The sequence below is a fragment of the Misgurnus anguillicaudatus genome, unplaced genomic scaffold (genome assembly GCF_027580225.2).
Source record: "Misgurnus anguillicaudatus unplaced genomic scaffold, ASM2758022v2 HiC_scaffold_26, whole genome shotgun sequence".
Classification (NCBI taxonomy): domain Eukaryota; kingdom Metazoa; phylum Chordata; class Actinopteri; order Cypriniformes; family Cobitidae; genus Misgurnus; species Misgurnus anguillicaudatus.
In genome coordinates this window covers 5165978-5183987 of record NW_027395276.1, presented here as the reverse complement: position 1 = coordinate 5183987, position 18010 = coordinate 5165978, and the positions used below count along the sequence as shown (strand labels likewise).

General features: G+C 37.1%; 1 protein-coding gene across 6 annotated transcripts in view; it reads left to right on the top strand.

Moving 5' to 3' along the window:
• Positions 1 to 846: 846 nt before the first annotated feature.
• Positions 847 to 18010, top strand: part of LOC129443264 (receptor-type tyrosine-protein phosphatase mu) — a 234710-nt gene continuing 217546 nt past the window's right edge. For 5 of the 6 annotated variants that reach the window (XM_073864363.1, XM_073864362.1, XM_073864361.1 and 2 more), the window contains exon 1: positions 848 to 1153. In XM_073864363.1, the coding sequence (XP_073720464.1) occupies positions 1081 to 1153 (73 nt within the window). In that variant the 5' untranslated portion in view covers positions 848 to 1080. Of the gene's footprint in view, positions 1154 to 18010 lie in introns of all 6 variants that reach the window. The other variant, XM_073864360.1, reaches the window with a different exon arrangement.

Sequence of the window (18010 nt, the reverse complement as noted above, 5' to 3'; positions counted from 1 at the left end):
TTGTAGGTGTGAGCAAAAATGTGCCGTTTTTGGGTGTGACCTCTGCACTAAATGGCAGTGCCGTGGTTGGATAGTGCAGATTAAAGTGTGGTATTATTATAATAAGGTCCCCTTCTGACACCACAAGGGGAGCCCAATTTCAATTAGCTACACTTTAAAAAAATGTTGTGTTGTTATTAACCCAGGGCTCGGTCACTATTGGACAGAACACATTTCTGGGTTAAAATTACCCAAATAATGGGTTGTTTTTACCCAACTGCTGGGTTATTGTTAATCAACCATGTTGAAACAACCCAGGAGTTGGGTTAAATGTTCAATAGTTACCCAGCCCTGGGTTAAAAACAACCCAATATTTTTTCACATGCTTGTAGAGAATGGTTTACTAAAACTAAGTTACTGGGTTGATCTTTTTCCACATTTTCTAGGTTAACAGAAGCACCGGAGACCCAATTATAGCACTTAAACATGGAAACAACATCAGATTAAAACAATCAAGCATAGGTAAAAATACAGCCCAACTGGTTGGGTTAGTCCCTTTTGACCCAGCGCTGGGGTTGAAAATAACCCAGCATGTAGATTTGTGTATGGTTACATGTGCTAAACAGAAAAAAGATTGATGAAAAACTTTCTTCATTTCTCTATCTCTAGAGAAAATCGAGTAGATTATATTTATCTAACAGAAATATGTGGATGGAGTAATATAAACTATATATAATAATAGGCTACAAACTCTCCTATTATATGAAAATAATTTGTAGTTCGACGTCTTTCCCAATTTGTCCAGCTGAGCATCCCAACCCACAGTGGGAGGAGATGAGACACGACACCAGCTGCCGGAGCTCAAACTTACACACAGAGCTCCCGTTCACCCTCTACCGGAGAGCTCACGCGCTCGCCTGCCCGTCCGCTCGCTCGCGCTCCACCCGGTTACCCACAACTCGTGTCGACACCCGCCAACTGTCCACATAGAGGGAGGCGGGAGAAACGTTTGCACAGAGAGGCTGAAACGACACGACACCCGCCGCTGGAGAGAGAGTTCACCCGCGGGCAGCCCGCGTTCACCCCTCCGACACCGACAACATGGACAAAGTTTTAACTTGCGTCTTCATCGCGATCGGTGTTGTGATGTCAGCGCGAGCACAGGTGTATAAAGGTGAGAGTTTGTGCGGATTCTTATTAAATGTGAGATTGAGAGTCGGTTTTGCTCAGAACGGAGTTTGTGTCCTCTCAATGTCTCCGTGAAAGTTGGCAATGATGCGCGCGCCTGGACACTGTTTCTAACCTCTGTTTAAGATTACGCACGTGTTCATATGTGCACAGTTTAATACTGGACGCGATGCTTTATTTCTATCATACAGTGGAGGCGCGCGTAAAGTTTGACCCGCGGGTGGAGAAATGCGCGCTCGCCTCCGCTTGACTCAGTAATGACAGGGTTCGGTTTTCTTATTTAGAAACAGAACCACACTCAGACTTTAAATGGCACGTTGCTTTAGATTTGTGCGTAATGTCAGTGTGTAAACAGATTTAATTAAAAGCAACTGTTTGTCTTGTAGACTTCATCATTAAGATGAAGGAACATCCTGATGCTGACATTTTTTAATTCTCTAGTTTTTCACCATCTATGTGCAGAACCAAGATAGGAATCAGAGGAACCTATAACATGAAGAACTTTACCCCCCCCCCCCAATCATAAAACGTGAAGCACATAGGAAGCTCTGGATTTAGGAGTGGGAAGAACACAGTGCGCTTCATTGATGTTCGTCTAATGAAACACATTTGTTCATTCAATCGATTATTTAATGGCTGTGAGTTTTGGGACTTTGTAACCAATGTACTGCTTTACTTCAGAAGCTGATTGTGACGTTTGTTTAATGTTCATTCTAACTTGTGCGCATTCGTGCGTCGTCTGTTGTGTATCATCATTTTAGTCACGTTGCGCGCAACACGCTTGTGTGTGCTTTTGCTTGTTGTTAAGTAAAACTTTATTTTTCTGTGCTGTAGTACCTGATGCTGAAAAATAAATCAGTTAAGCATGAATTGTTTTAAGTTGCTAATCTGTTTTAAGATTCAGACCTATTTTTGATTGATCCATTCTGATATAACGCAAATGTGCTGTCATGTGTCCGCAGGGGACAGAAATGTGTGTGTTTAATGTGTGTGAATAACAGGTTTAGAGGACATTAGACAGACACATTTACATCAATATGTCAATGTAAAGATCATGTGTGCGTGCAGTGCTGTGTAATCAGTCTCACATTGACACATTGTTTTAATGGGATTTAATGGTTGTTCTTGTTGTTATAATGGCTTGGGTGATGTGTGATCATTTATTATCTTGCCTTTTAAATGATCAAAACCCTTTATGTTTGAAATACAATCTTGGTTAACTGATACATATTATTATTTTCAAAAGAATGTTTTAATTTAAAGAAATTTTGCCTTTTGGACACCCTGGCATTAGCTGGATGATGTTATCTACAGTATTTGTGTGTTGATCAGATTGTGACTATTGGGTCGGACCTTTATATGAGTGTGTCAGTTCCGCTGTTGACCTGTAGGGGGCAGCACAACTCACTCTTCATCATATCACTGCTCCTCATCCTTACCGGTGTACTGTAACTCTACCTGACATACGACACAAGCAGATGTGCAATTACAAATCAACAATCATCTGTTAGATAAGCACTGCAGTCAAGTGTTTTTGCTTCTTCAGACATGGACATTAAGTCATTCAATAATAAAACATTTAAGTAATATGTACAATAAGATTGTAGATTGAACAACTTTTTATGTAAACATATCAATTAAAAACAATGAAGTTACCAAAAAGTTAAAGTTTAACCTGTTAAAATAAGTGATAAAAAACAAAATGTCTTTCTAGCACTTGATGGTAGTGTGCTGTGGTACATTGATGATGTCACATAGTCAGACCATGGTACTGGGATATATACAAGATATATGTTGTGAGATTTCTGATGATGCTTTAAACAAACACACATACGCACCAATCCCATGTGGGTATCAAGCATTTTCTTTATTAATATTTTAAAAACAATTGCAAAAAGTGCAAGTGTAAATAATTAACACATGCATTTTGTATGGCACTAACTGTACTGCATAGCTCTTAAACTTTTTTTGTTTATAACTGTTTAAATTGTTATATACATGCCAGTCTTCTCCTAATGACTTAAAGCAACACTATGTAGTTTTTTTACCTTTAAATGATGTCTCTAAAATTATGTCAGTGATAGAACAACTTTTAACTGGATAAATTGTACTGCTGCTGCAACCTGAGCAGCCTCCTAGCTGCTACAAGCACACTCTGAAAGTGGCGGTGGAGGGTAGAGCACACAGCCCCGCCCCTCCCCCTGCCTGCAGAAGAGTGTCTGATACCAGGCACTGTTGCACTTTTCAACCACATGGGGGAGCTGTAAGTCATTTTTACATGGAAACTACATAGTGTTGCTTTAAACTACACTTTTTGTTATCTTTTTAAATATTTTAAATGTATAGTTCTTCTCAGTTCTTATTTGTGCATCCTCGTTAAAGACGCGCGGACGGAGGAGACAAAGTATTAAAGGTGCTGTGTGTAAATTTTAGCAACATCTAGTGGTGAGTTTACGAATTGCAACCAACTGCTTAGTCCACTGCCCTCCCTCGCTTTTTAACTCTTTCACCGCCAGCATTTTTTAAAAAAGTTGCCAGCCAGCGCCAGCGTTTTTCATGATTTTCACCAAAGTTTAATGCCTTCCAGAAAATGTTCTTGTTCAGATATATAAACATACAATATACCAAATGAAAGAACAGACCCTCTGCTTTCAAACAAAAAAAACCGTTTCATCCTACCTTCAGTAGTTCTTTTGTAATCAGGTTTTGAATATGGGTAGGTTTCTGCAAAAACACCACATTTTGAGTAAAAAGCTGAGATAATTCCATGTTTGTGACGGACTTTTCATAGAGATCCCATTCAGAGCGATCTTTAAAACAGATACAGACATGCAGCAGCTTGCCATAGGGCAATACTTCCGGGTTTAAAAAGTTGCGGAAGGGCGCCACCTGGTGGATAATAGCGGTATTGCGGAAAGACGGAAAATCTCGTCATTGGCGGGGAAGTGTTTTCTCTTAATTGACGAGATATCTCGTCAATGGCGGGGAAAGAGTTAAAATGCATAGAGAAGCTATGGTAGCCATCACCCAAAAAATATGTAATCGTAGTAAACAACTTAGTAAAAAAAAGTTGGTGCGTTAAGGGCTTCTGTAGAAACATGGCAGCACAAAATGGCGAATTCCACATAAAGGGACCCTCGGTAGATGTAGATAAAAACGTCTCATTCTAAGGTAATAAAAACATAACGGTTCATTATAAACAGGTTTATACACCCCTGATAATATAGTTTTGTATATTATTTGGATTTCTGTCAAGAGATCCTTCTAAAAATTACACACTGCACCTTTAAGTGAAATGATATCCTACTCTCTTTATAACGTTTATTATCTGTTATCAAATAATCAAGTGCATTAAAAACCCCCAAATATTTAATAAAATAAAGTTAAATACACACTTGAGTTATAGTTCATATCCTTACTACATTAAAATAAAGACATTCTTAAAAGTGCTGTAAAATTAATATGTGTCTATACCACTGATTATTTATATAGATCGGTGGTTTATACATAAATATTAAATATACTGTCTAAAATGAGTCTACATTTACAATAATTTAATGTTTAATAGCAAGATTTATGTGTGTTTAATGACGTGACGATGTGAAGGGGAGGAGATTTGAAGAGTTTCTTTGCAAAACGAGATAACTCCGTTTTTAAATTTTTTGTCAAAACATGTTTATTATTATGTTATTATTTTGTTTAATGGTGCTACTTAGCTGTATTTTTTAAGTTATGAAGGTTTAAATCAAAACAAACCAACTGCAGTTGAATTGATATAAATTGGAATGCACAACCAAAAAACGAGATTCCTGAAAAATTAAAAAAACGCTTTGCAACGAAACTCTACATTTATACATGCGTCAGGTTTAGTTGATAAAACACTTTGGCATATCGCTCATGACTCCTCCTAACCCCTCGTTCCTCGCCTCCTCGCAGTGCAATTAAAGAATTGAGATGTCCTACAGAGCTCCATCAGTTTCCGGGTCGTAGGATGTAGGAGCGAGGAGACGAGGAAGCATATTGAGAAACACCCCTGATATATGCTATACCTCCTTTCGTACACTGTATTCAGACATGACTGTCGGAGTTCGCCCCCTAGTGGCAGTTGTAAATTTCAGTTGAATCATAAATCTGTGTCAACATGGGAGAGAAGCTCATTCCAGTGCCTTTATTGTATGAATTTATTTAATCGTTCAGGATTAAAGTTTTACTAATAAATGTAAAAAAAGATGAATGCTATTTTTTTATACTGTAAATGTCTCAAATGAAAGAGGATCTCTTTTGTTAGTGATTTCATGTGCGTATGTAAGAAATAAGGCCTTTAACCAGCAGTATGAAGTATTAACCACATGCAGTCAAACTCTTTAGCATCAGTAATTTATAAGCGTCTCTTGCGGTTTCTCCTCTCCTCACAGCGCACCAGCTATCATCGATTAGCGCTGGGTAATTCCTGGTTGTGCTGTATAAATATAACACATGTTCAGATCTTCCAATAATCTGATGAGTGATGCCCTGCTTTGCTGCAGTGGCTGGGAACCACAGTCTGCTCTGACTGACACCAGAAGACTCGCTCGTAACTTAAAGACATCACTCAAAGTCTGATTACTGCCACTGGAATCGACCGTGAGCTGAACAAATAAGCCTGTGAGAAGCAGAGCACTAAACATCTTACAAACTACTACTAACAATCTCTGCAATGCATCTCAATGTTGCTATGTGCGGCTGTGAATAAATTTAGAGACACAGGTGGGCTATTAAAACTTATGAATTGCTGTATAATAGAATTGAAATCAAAGCTACAATTCTGAAATGCATCTGCTATGCACAGCAGTGACTTTGCATTGTGATTAGCTGCTTTTTATGCATGTTCTTACAATGCCGAAACAAGCTTTAAAAACGTATTATTATTATTTTTAAATAGATGTAATGCATATTTCTGAGTCAGGAATGTGTTTTGAAAAGTAGTATTAATAAAACAACATTTAAATGCATTAAAATGCATTTTTTTAAACAAAGTTTTGGATTGCCCCACCCAACAAATGTCAGATGTTCTATTTGCCAGATAAATGTAAATGCACTACCTGGATTGTGCTCATTGTTTGTTTACTTGATAGTGGCATTTAAAATTATATCCCTAAAAATTATTTATAAGTCTAAAACAACTTTAACATAAACTATACATTTTAGAGCAATCATTTTAAACTGTATAATTGCAATAATAGTGGTAGCTTAAATGAATTAAAACTTAAATTATTAGCTAAATTATTAACTTATTCATCTTAATGTTTTTATTTTATTTCTAAGGACATTTAATGCAGTTGCACCATTTCACTTCCTGGTTGCTCCCGCTGACTTTTTCAACTAATTTACATTGAGCAGGTTTCTGATTGGATGTCAGTATAAACTTTGGGTCTGATACCAAGTTCATAAATATCATTTTTAATTGCAAATAAAAGATGTTTGATAAAATAGCATTTTCCTAGTTTTACATTGGTTGTACCACCTGACACGATGGTACCTTTTAAAAAGGTCTTAATATGTGCCATTTTTGGTACAGATATATGTACCTCTGAGGTACCAATACGCACTTTAGATACAAAAGTTGAAAAGGTACCGTCCCAGTGACAGCTTTTGTACCTTTTATACCTTTTTTTTCTGAGAGAATACGGTATACATTTTTCAATTATCCCAACATCACTTTAGAATAAGGTTGTATTTGTTAAAGGGTTAGTTCACCCCCCCCCCCCCCCAAATAAAACTTTTATCATAATGCACTTACACTTAATGCATTAGTTTACATGAACTAACAATACATAGTACTTCTATATGATTTATTCATTTTTTATGAATAGTTTTATTTTTAGCATTTACTAACACATTTTTAAACCCAAAAGTTGTATCTGTAAACATTAGTTAATACAGAATTAACTAACATAATCAGTTGTATTGGCATTAACTAACATTAACAAAGACTAATAAATACTGATGAACTATATTTCTCAGCCAATACATTTACAAATGGCAACTATTATAACCCTATTGTAAAGTGTTACTGGAACTCGTTTGTTATAATTTACTCTTTCATAATTTATTAGCTCAGTTTTCTATGTTTCTTGTATATTTTTTATTAGTTTTTAAAGAATGATGAGTCGCGAGGTTAAAGGTGATTAATAATGACATGATTGAAGAGCAAAGACAATTAAATTTCACAGACGTTTGAAAGAAACTGAAGTTTGTAGCTCTGATTGTTTGTGTGTCTGTCATGATTGACTTTTACTCTGATCAAAACAACAGCAGGTCTTACTCATGTCTGAACAACACTATACACGTCTGCTCACTGTCCCTGTTTGCCATAAACCACGTTCAGATAAACACGTCCTGATAATAGAAGAAATAATAAAGCTTTGGGAACAACACGAGGGACAGAAAACAATGACAGAAGTTTTATTGTTAAATGAACTATATAAGAGAGATTGTTCTTGTAGACATTGAAAGATAGACAGACAGTTGTGCACGTCAGTGTACGTTGTGTGTGTATGATCGGATTAATGTGCTGACTTGATATTTAAATCTGTGTTAAACAGTCAGAGGCAGATAAACAATAAAGCAAAGTCTTGAAAAACTTAATAAATACCAAAGAAATTACAAAACATATATCTTGTTCTGCGAAGCAGTTGCATATTTACACATACTCTTGTATTATTTTTGATTGCCTTTTTATGGCTTGCATGATAAACATTCATAAATATGATGGTTTAGATACGTTTTGCATTCAAAATCTACAACCCTCAAGAGCCTTAAAAGTATTGAAAGAAAAAATACAGCTCTTACCAAACAATAAAAGTTTATTATATTGAACATATTAAAGCTTTTAAAAGGACAAAAATACACAAATAAAGTAGTCTTTACCATAATGTTGTGTTGAGTGATTGTCAAGCTCCAGAAGATATATGAGCAAGAGTTGTGTTAGGATGTGACATTTTTTGTCAAAAATGTTGTATTTAATTTCTCAGAGAACGTATTTATCACCAATATACACTCAAAAAATACACTTAAAATTTTCTGCTGCAATGTCTGTGGTGCTAAACTCAAGTGTATCAGGTGTTAGTAGATCACCTGCACCTCATCAGCTCTGCATATTTGTGACCTTTAACTAATTTGCGCTGCTCTTAGTAGGTTGTGTTGGTCATTATGGAAATCCGCTGTTGCGCCTGTGTTGTTTAATTTGTGCCTTTTTATCAGCATTTTTATCAGTAAGGGGATTTCTAAGTGGGATATTGACTCAAAATTTTCACCAGATGTAGCCATCAAGCCAAAGATTGAATCCATACAAAGAAATAAGAACATTTAAGTATTTATTTAAGTAACATTTAAGATCTTGAGAGAGTTCTTTGCTTTTACCCATCATGAAGTCTTTCCTGTGTGTCTCCTGGGTAATGAGAAGCCTTTATAGGCCATCAATTAGGACAAAAGTAGCTGATATCAATTAGTACTGATAGTGGGCAGGGTTTCTCTCTCAATACTAACAGATTTCAGGTGATCTCCTGGCTTTCTATGCCATTTTGCACCTTGTTCTCTTCACATGTTAACTACTTATTCCCTGTGTCATTTCCCTTTATTTATTATGACTCAACTTGTATACTTAAATGTTCTGATTTCTTTGTATGAATTCAATATTTGGCTTGATTGCTACACCTGGTGGAAATTTTGTGTCAATAGCCCACTTAGAAATCCCCTTACCGATAAAAATACTGATGTGTCAAATACTTATTTTCTTCGCTGTATTTCCACTCCCATTGGCACTTTTTTGGAATTTCGCTCTCACGCTAATTTGCCCTGTTAAGAAAATCTGGCCCTATATAAATGTCAGCTTCTATATCACACTTATTAGCATAAGCACATGTTAGCATGCTAATAATAATAATAATAATAACATATGATACGTAGGATGAGCATGTGAGAGGAGACTGATCTCCAGACAGGCATTAACACAGTTGCTGCTCATTAAGAGAAGTACTTCACATCCACAACACCAAACTATTCAAAAAAATATATCACAAACTCTCCTAAACTAATAAGATAAACAAACATTAAACTCTATTGGGTGTTTTCCCGGACAGGGATTAGACAAGTCCTAGACTAAAATAAATGAAAGAGCTGTCCAAACTGAAAACAACTTGCACTAACATATCCTAAAATACATCATTGCCCTTTGATTTGTCTCAAAATGCACACAAGTAATGTTTTTAGTTAGGCATGTTTGTTAAAACTAGTTATATTTCCTAATTTAACTCAGGCCTAGTCCTGGTTTAAACTAATCCCTGTCTGGGAAACCACCTCAAAATGATTAAGTTAATGTAATTTTTAAAAATTGAAGTGAGGTGAACATGATAAAAATTGTGTATTAACTTGTTTAAGTTAAGTAAATTGAACAAGATGCAAAAGTGTATTAAACCATCTGTTTATATTTTTATAAACCTGTAATGATAGAGCCCAGACATCAGAAAAATATCAGTCATGCATGTTTTCTGTTTTACATGAGGGAAATAAACACGTGTTATTCTTAAATATATACATGAATGTTTGTGTTTATATATACAGTAAATAATAATTACACGCATGTATTATGCCCTAATATTAATTTGATTTAAATTTTCATGTGTGCATTTATGAGAAAGAAATTGAGAGAATTCTGAAATCTGTGCTTGCCTAAATAAATAATAATTTGAAGAAACGTTAAAAGAACTTAAACAGGGAGCTCACATGGATATTTAAGCCACCAAATATTGTCATTTCAGATATTAGCATGGTTAAATATTTGAGTAAAACTTCATTATTTCATGGTAAGGTTGACATTTGCATGTAATTGTCCATCTGTTTACTGAAAAAAGTTATATAGGTAACATGAGGGAAGAGTTAATTTGTATGTGTTGTGGTAAAGTTTCATACAGATGGTAATGCACACTGTTTACTCAGTATTGAGCCTCTGAATGACAAACACAGGACTGAGAGACCGACACAAACTTCACAGTATCTCTGTATGAAATGAAGAAATCCAGTGGCTGTCCAGCAGAGATAAACAGCTCTTTATTTACTGCAGACGTGGAGTTTCAGTCGTTCAGCGCTTGTGTTTTAATGGCTTCAGTATTAAGAGGTGATGAAGAAGAGAATCTCTCTCTTTCTCTCTCTCTCTCTCTCTCTCTCTCTCTCTCTCTCTCTCTCTCTCTCTCTCTCTCTGTCCTGAGTCAGTGGAGAATGAAATTAAATACCTGAGCTCCAGGGACGAGTCTGTCTGTGGCCCCTACAGCTAAATACTATTAAATACATCCCATATAGAGAGAGAGAGAGAGAGAGAGAGAGAGAGAGAGAGATTCATATTGAAAACTTCATATGTCATGTTATGATGTTTTGGTGCGACAGTGACATATAAGTGTGAAACATACTGGGCCCTATTTTAACGATCTAAGCGCATTGTCTAAAGCGCACGGCGCAACGTCTAAATGGACATGTCCGAATCCACTTTTGCTAATTTAATGACGGGAAAAATGGTTTGTGCACTGAGCGCATGGTCGAAAAGGGTTGGTCCTATTTTTTTAATGATTTAATAGGAGTATTTTGGGCGTAACGTGCAACAAACCAATGAGAGTCTCAGCTCTCATCATCTTTAAAAGCAAGTTGCGCTGGCGCTATGTCTAATCCCTATTTAGATGACGGACTTTATAAACTGAAAAACTAAGCGGAGGAAGAAGATCCCCAGTTTAAGATTAATGTTAAATAATTGTGTTGTTGTCACACTTGTATTGAAATTGTTATTTTTTATTAAAAACTTGAAAACACATTTTCTTTTAGTCATGGAAGTAAAAAATCAGGCTTTTAATTGCTTTAAATGGCTATCCAATATCATAAAAAAATAATTTACAAGTATGTAAGAAAAGGTTTGTACTCTAAAAATACTTTCTTTGTTACAAACAGGATATAAAGAATTTACAAACGGCTCTCCGCAAGGTTCAGCACTTGGACAGCGTCAGTTTTTTTAAGCATTACTTAAAAAATGTTTCTCATCTCACCATATCCACAAGTACAGAGTCATCATATACAATAAATCCGTGAGGTAACATTTAAAAACAGATGCATTTGTTTAACCCTTGTGCCTTGTTCAAATTTACTACCTTTCGTGTTGTTAGTGGATGAAAACATCCACTAAATTCAACGGCTATAAAAATGTATCAGATGAATATTTTTTCCAATTTTTTTTCATAAATCTGTTAATCAACCTCAGTACTGATCAAAACTACCAAATCTTCACAAAAATTCCATGATTTTAACTCTTTAATTGCCAAGTTTATAAGGTGTGTCACTGATTTGGGGAAAAACACACACAAAATGACAGATTTTCAATATAAAAAGTGATTGTAAACTGGATTTTTTAAAATCTTTTTCACAGTCTTGGGCATGCCAAAGATTGGTTAAAACATTGGCTTTGAAGTATTTTTAGTTTTTGTGTAGCATCAGTTTTAATTTTTTTCTCCCTCATTTATTATGTTATTGGCTGTTTTTGCCCCATTGACTTCCATTATAACCACATTTTTTGATTGCAGAGCTATGACACCTTTTTATCATGCATTTTTAAATGTTGGTGTTTTTTCCTTTAGCTAAGATGTCAAATAAGTCATTTTTACTGTTGATCACCATGTGGCCCTATTAACCCTTTAGTAGCCCTGTGCAAAAACAAAGCTTAATTTCTGGCTTGTACATTGTGTTTTATGGAGTATAACTCCATAATAAAAGCATATTTCTGTGTGTGTGTGTGTGTGTGTGTGTGTGTGTGTGTGTGTGTGTGTGTGTGTGTGTGTGTGCGCGTGTGTGTGTGTGTGTGTGCGCGTATGTGTGTGTGTGTGCACGTATGTGTGTGTGTATGTGCATGAAAAAAAGATATTCTGTAAAAATCTTCTCTGCATTAGACATTAGATTTATGAACATCATTATTATGAACACATAAGTGTTTAGTCATTCCAACAGGACTTGCAGCATATCACTTGGTGCTCTCTGCAAGTTTGTCTGGAGGGACAGCAACTCACGCACGAGGGAGGTGAAAAGCTGTTTAGGAGAAGGCTTTCCTAGAGACCTGGGAAAATCTCTGCAGCAATATTGAGGAGAGAGCATCACCCTCGCACACCAGTTGCTGCACTGGTGAGAGAGATTCAGTCTCCAGACACAAATCCAGAGACACCAGCAGGCACCAGTAGTCCAGGAGTGAAGAGGGGAACATGCAATTGGTGCAAAGAACAAACATGTCAGCACTTGCATCTGTTCTGGTGGACACACTTTCAGAGAGCACCAAGTGATATGCTGCAAGTCCTGCTGGAAATACTGAACATACACACTAAAAGTTAGTTTGATTGTTTAGTTCTCCATCCATCCTCTACTCTTGCTTCATTGTTTAATTTATTTGAAGTTGTTTTTGTGTTCATAATAAATGATGTTCATAAATTCGATGCAGAGAAGATTTTTACAGAAAATCTTTTTTGCACACACACACACACACACACACACACACACACACACACACACACACACACACACACACACACACACACACACACACACACACACACACACACACATACACACACACACACACACACACACACACACACACACACACACACACACACACACACACACACACACACACACACACACAATAATATTCTTTTATTATGGAGTTATACTCCATATAACTCAATGTACAAGTCAGAAATTAAGCTTGACCTCTTAGCAAAAGGAAAAAACACCAACATTCAAAAATGCATGATAAAAAGGTGTCATAGCTCTTCAATCAAAAAATGTGGTTATAATGGAAGTCAATGGGCCAAAAACAGCCACTAACAATAAATGAGGGAGAAAAAAATTTAAACTGATGCTACACAAAAACTAAAAATGTTTCAAAGCCAATGTTTTTACCAATCTTTGGCATGCCCAAGACTGTGAAAAAGGTAAACAAAAATCCAGTTTACAATCACTTTTTATATTGAAAATCGGTCATTTTGTGTGTGTTTTTTCCCCAAATCAGTGACACACCTTATAAACTTGGCAATTAAAGAGTTAAAATCATGGAATTTTTGTGAAGATTTGGTAGTTTTGATCAGTACTGAGGTTGATTAACAGATTTATGAAAAAAAATTGGAAAAAATATTCATCTGATACATTTTTACAGCCGTTGAATTTAGTGGATGTTTTCATCCACTAACAACACGAAAGGGTAGTAAATTTGCCCATGGTATATCGTTGAGTTTTTAAAAAAATTCAAAGCATTTTCTTAAAATATATGTAAATATAAGATTTGTCACCAAAAATCATTCAATTTGATAAAACAGAGAAAAAGTTGTGGCCAAATTAAGAGTAAAAAAAAACCTCTAGTGGATGAAAACATCCCCAACAACACATAAGGGTTAAAGCAAAGCATTTATTTACTTACCAGACTACAGGTGAAGCAGCACTTTACGCCTTCTAACGTCTCCTCATCGGTCCTCATTTATGTCCAAGAGACTCAATAATAATCTTTTACATTCAATTCTTTAATCTTTCATATTTAAAAGCGTTTTTGTGCGGCTGCTCATTCATGTATGTGTTAAGCAAACCCGCGTTGTCGTCCAGTTTAGGCGCATATTACTAATGCGCTCTTTAAATAACAAAAAACATACTGCGCCATTGACTTTAGACTTTAGACCAGGTTTTTGTTGATCAATGGCATAGTAGTCTATTTTAGTTGCCTCAAAATAGCAACGCGCCAACAATGCGCCTGAACACAACTCGTTTTCAGACCCGAACGCCCATGGGCGCAAAAGGGGGCGCAAATGCATTTGCTATTTAAACAACGCGGCGCTAAACGTGAAAATTATAATTGCGCAGGGAGGAAACTAGCAAAAGACACTTGCGTCGCGCATTGCGCTGCATTGCGCCGGGTGTAAGAAAGAGCCCACTGTATAGAGACAACATATATTGTGTAATGCATTGCTTGTGACTGTATTACTGAGTTTTGTACCATGATTGGCACTAAAGGTAACAAATGTATTTAAAAGTAAGTTCATAAGAAATGAATCCCAATGCAGAAATGGTTGTTGCTCTGTGGTTGCCAGGGCTGTTGCAAGTTGTTAGCACTAGGTTTTGCCTTGTTGTTGCCAGGGCCATTTAGAATGTTTTTAGCATGTTGTTATGGGTTTGCCAGGGCTGTTGCTAAGGTATTAGGAGTAGGTTTTAAAAAGCTGCCATGCATTTTCTAGGGCTATTTCTAGGGTGTTATTAGTGGGTTTTGCCTCATTGCCATGTGGTTGTCAGGAATTTTGCTAAGCTGTTCAGAGTTGTTTTAGCATGTTGCTATGTGGTTGCCAGCGTCAATGCTAATGTATTAGGAGTGGATTGTAGTATGTTGCCATGTGGTTGCCAGGGCTGTTGCTAAGCTGTTCGGAGTTGTTTCTAGCATGTTGCTACGTGGTTGTCAGGGTCATTGCTAACGTGTTATGCAGCTTTCACATAGAATGCGGTGCGCGCTGCGCTATGAAACCCATTCATTTCAAGGGCTTGCGCTGCACGAGGGCGGTTTGTTGTTGCGTCGAGCAAAGCGCTCACGCCGCGGTCAAAGTTCAAAATAGTTTAACTTTTGTGCTGCGCACTGTGACGATTACCCGCGCGGCCAATAGAAACGGGGCATCCAAACAAAATGGATGAAGAGCTTATACTCTGAATGACACCGGAGCTCCTACAGAGACATCGGAAGGAAAGCAGTGTCGTGGAAACACGTAGCAATTCAAGTTGGCATGTCAGGTGTGTTTTAAGTTAAGTAGCTTGTTGTAGGTAGGCAGCTTAAAGATACATGAAATAGAGACGGGCAACATCAGTCTCTGTATTCCTCATTGACTATTTTAACCCAAATAGAAACACTTTAGTAATTTATTGAAAACCCCGCCAACTTTGGTCTGGCCAGCAGAGCACAAATCGCTTGGCTGCGCTGAACCTAGCGGCGAGCGCAGTGCACAACGCTTCATATGTGAAAGCCGCATTAGGAGTGGGTTGTTGTATGTTGGTATGTGTTTTCCAGGGCTATTGCTAGTGCGTTTGCAGTGGGTTTTAGCACATTGCCATGTGGTTGCCAGGGCAGTTGCTAATCTGTTCAGGGTGGTTTTTAGCATGTGGTGATGTGGTTGCCAGGGCTGTTGCTAAGGTGTTAGGAGTAGGTTTTCTGAAAGCTGCCATGTGTTTGCCAAGATGTTAGGAGTGGGTTTTGACACGTTGTCATGTGGTTGCCAGGGCTGTTGTTAGGGTGTTCAGTAGGGCTGTAATGATTAATCGCGTGTCCCATTAAAAATGCCTGTCTGAAATCAATTCTGAATCGTAAGGCCGCGATTCTGTGTTACATGCACAGCTTGTGTGTGTACTACGGCATTTGGTAGGAAGTCCTTATCAATCTAAAATCATTACGAGTCAGAGTCGTTTATAACGTGCATTTAAAAAAGCAACACTCGTTAAACAAAATCATTCAAAATATTCTTTATTATCATAAAAATACCTGAAACAATCTGAAGAACGGCGATATAAATATTCCTGTAGACATTTCCTGGAATAGGGTTTGTAATGCTACTTCTTCTGTGGCACAAAGGGAGTTTCTACACGAGAGCGCCCCCTGGCTTTTGGATGTGCCGGGATTTCACCGTAATTCATTAAAATTAATTCATTGAGAAAACGCACATTTGCACGATTAATCATGACAGCCCTGTAGTGTTCAGAGTGGTTTTTAGTTTGTGTGTGTTTACCAATGGCATTCTGCTCTCAAATATTTTTAGTGTCGTACAGCTTTGAAGTTTAGATTAAACAAAGTATAAGTGCTGGGTGATGTGTGATACATTGTGTGTGCATTTCTTTATGAGTGAGTGTTTTTTGTACTTGTGTGAGTGTTTGTGTGTGAGTAAGTGTTTACATATGTGTGTGAGTCTTACGTGAGAGTGTTGTGTGTGTGTGTGTGTGTGTGTGTGTGTGTGTGTGTGTGTGAGTGTGTGTTTGCTGCACAGTAATTGGCCCTGAGATGTAACTGTGTGTGTGTTACAGCACTGGACTAACAGACTAATTACACACAGACTTGTTCAAATGATGAGGAGAACAGATAATGAAACACACACACACACACACACACACACACACACACACACAGAATGAATTTGTGTCTAATTAGACCGGGTGCAATGGGCTCTGTCCCAAAACCTTCTGTCTACATACTTGTGTCTACACTATGCCCTTGTTAGGCAGCATCCTAACTAATATGAAATAAGTGAGTGATTTAGGCAGCTCTACACAGGCAGTGACTGTGAATGCCAAGCAAATATCAAATTCACAACAGAGTCCACTCGCAATATATTACAATAGAGTTTGACATTTGGATGTTGCTAAGTTAACAGTGTGATGCTCTCTAATAAGCCTAACATGTTTTTCTATAATTTATTACAAATGAAAGCACTAAATTCATTGCTATACTTTCTCTGCTGTCTTCAATCAGTGTCGGCGCCACGAGCGGGCCCTAGGGGGCATGGCCCGGCCACTTGAGTCACTGTGCCCCCTTACTTCTCAAAATAACAATGAACTTAATAATTTAAAAAATGTGCTGCAAATACATTTGGTTATACAATGAATACTGAATAAAATTCGGAGTATAATTAATAAAAAATAATAATTAAAATACTAACCCACAATGTTTAAGAATGTGGGGCTTGTAGTGCAGACCGTGCTGAACTCTGGGTAATGTAGTCGAGGAGCGCTGTGTTCGCATGTGCGTTGTTAATAGTGATACACAAGGAAATACGAGCTGTTTTCATGTTTATCTCAAGTTTATTTGCAAGTTTTGCCCTGCCACCCGGGTGTTCAGATGATGTAAACCTGATAAGAAAGCGATGGAGACTGTTTCGTTAAAAATAAAAAAAAATGTGCTTCGGAACCACATTGTCTACTCATCACTGCGTGTAAACAAACCCGAGTGAACTGTTACAACTACCGTCACGATAGCCGAGGCGGATGATAAAAAGGTAACAAATGCTAACATAGTCAGCCAGTTACAAACACGCAGCCACTACATTTGAACAACACAAATTCTTAAAGGTATCCCCAGTGTTTGGTCTGCACTGAAAGTTACTGTCACGTTCGGGGGCTCAATCGCCAACTCATTTTCTGTCTAAATAATGTATACTTGTAAGTCTTGGCATTTGAGCAAGACAAAGAAATTTCGCGACAAATAAAAGGACCTTCATAAAAAGTTTTAAAAAGTCCTCTCGTCGCCTGCAGCTCTTCTGAAGGTAAACGCATAGTTCATTCTGGTGTTAGATATGTCAGTAACATTGTTTTCTTTTGCTGTTATTTGGTTATGTACTGGTCTTTATTATTTGCGTGAGTTATCCAGTCTTGCACTTTAACGTCATTATAAGTTATGGTTTAACTATAGTGAGGGATTTATTTGCGACAACAACTTGGCTGGCTGTATCAATCCTGCTAATTTAACGGCTAGTTGCTATATGAGTAAATATATAGACATAACATTTTGATTTGATGTCTTTTATTAGCTTATTTTTAAGAAATGCAAACCTTCTGGCAAAACGTTTCCAGACGCGTTAAAACAAGTTAAAAGTCAAAAGAGGAACAATCGGTTTAATCATTGTAAATACAATCTCATATACGTTATTAATTATGCATATTTATTCTGTATTAATTCGTAGGTATTAAACTGTCCCTGTTAACGTGACTCGCTCGCACTCGCAGTACCCGGGTGAGGCTGTGTTTCAGGCGGTTGTTCAAGGAATAAAAT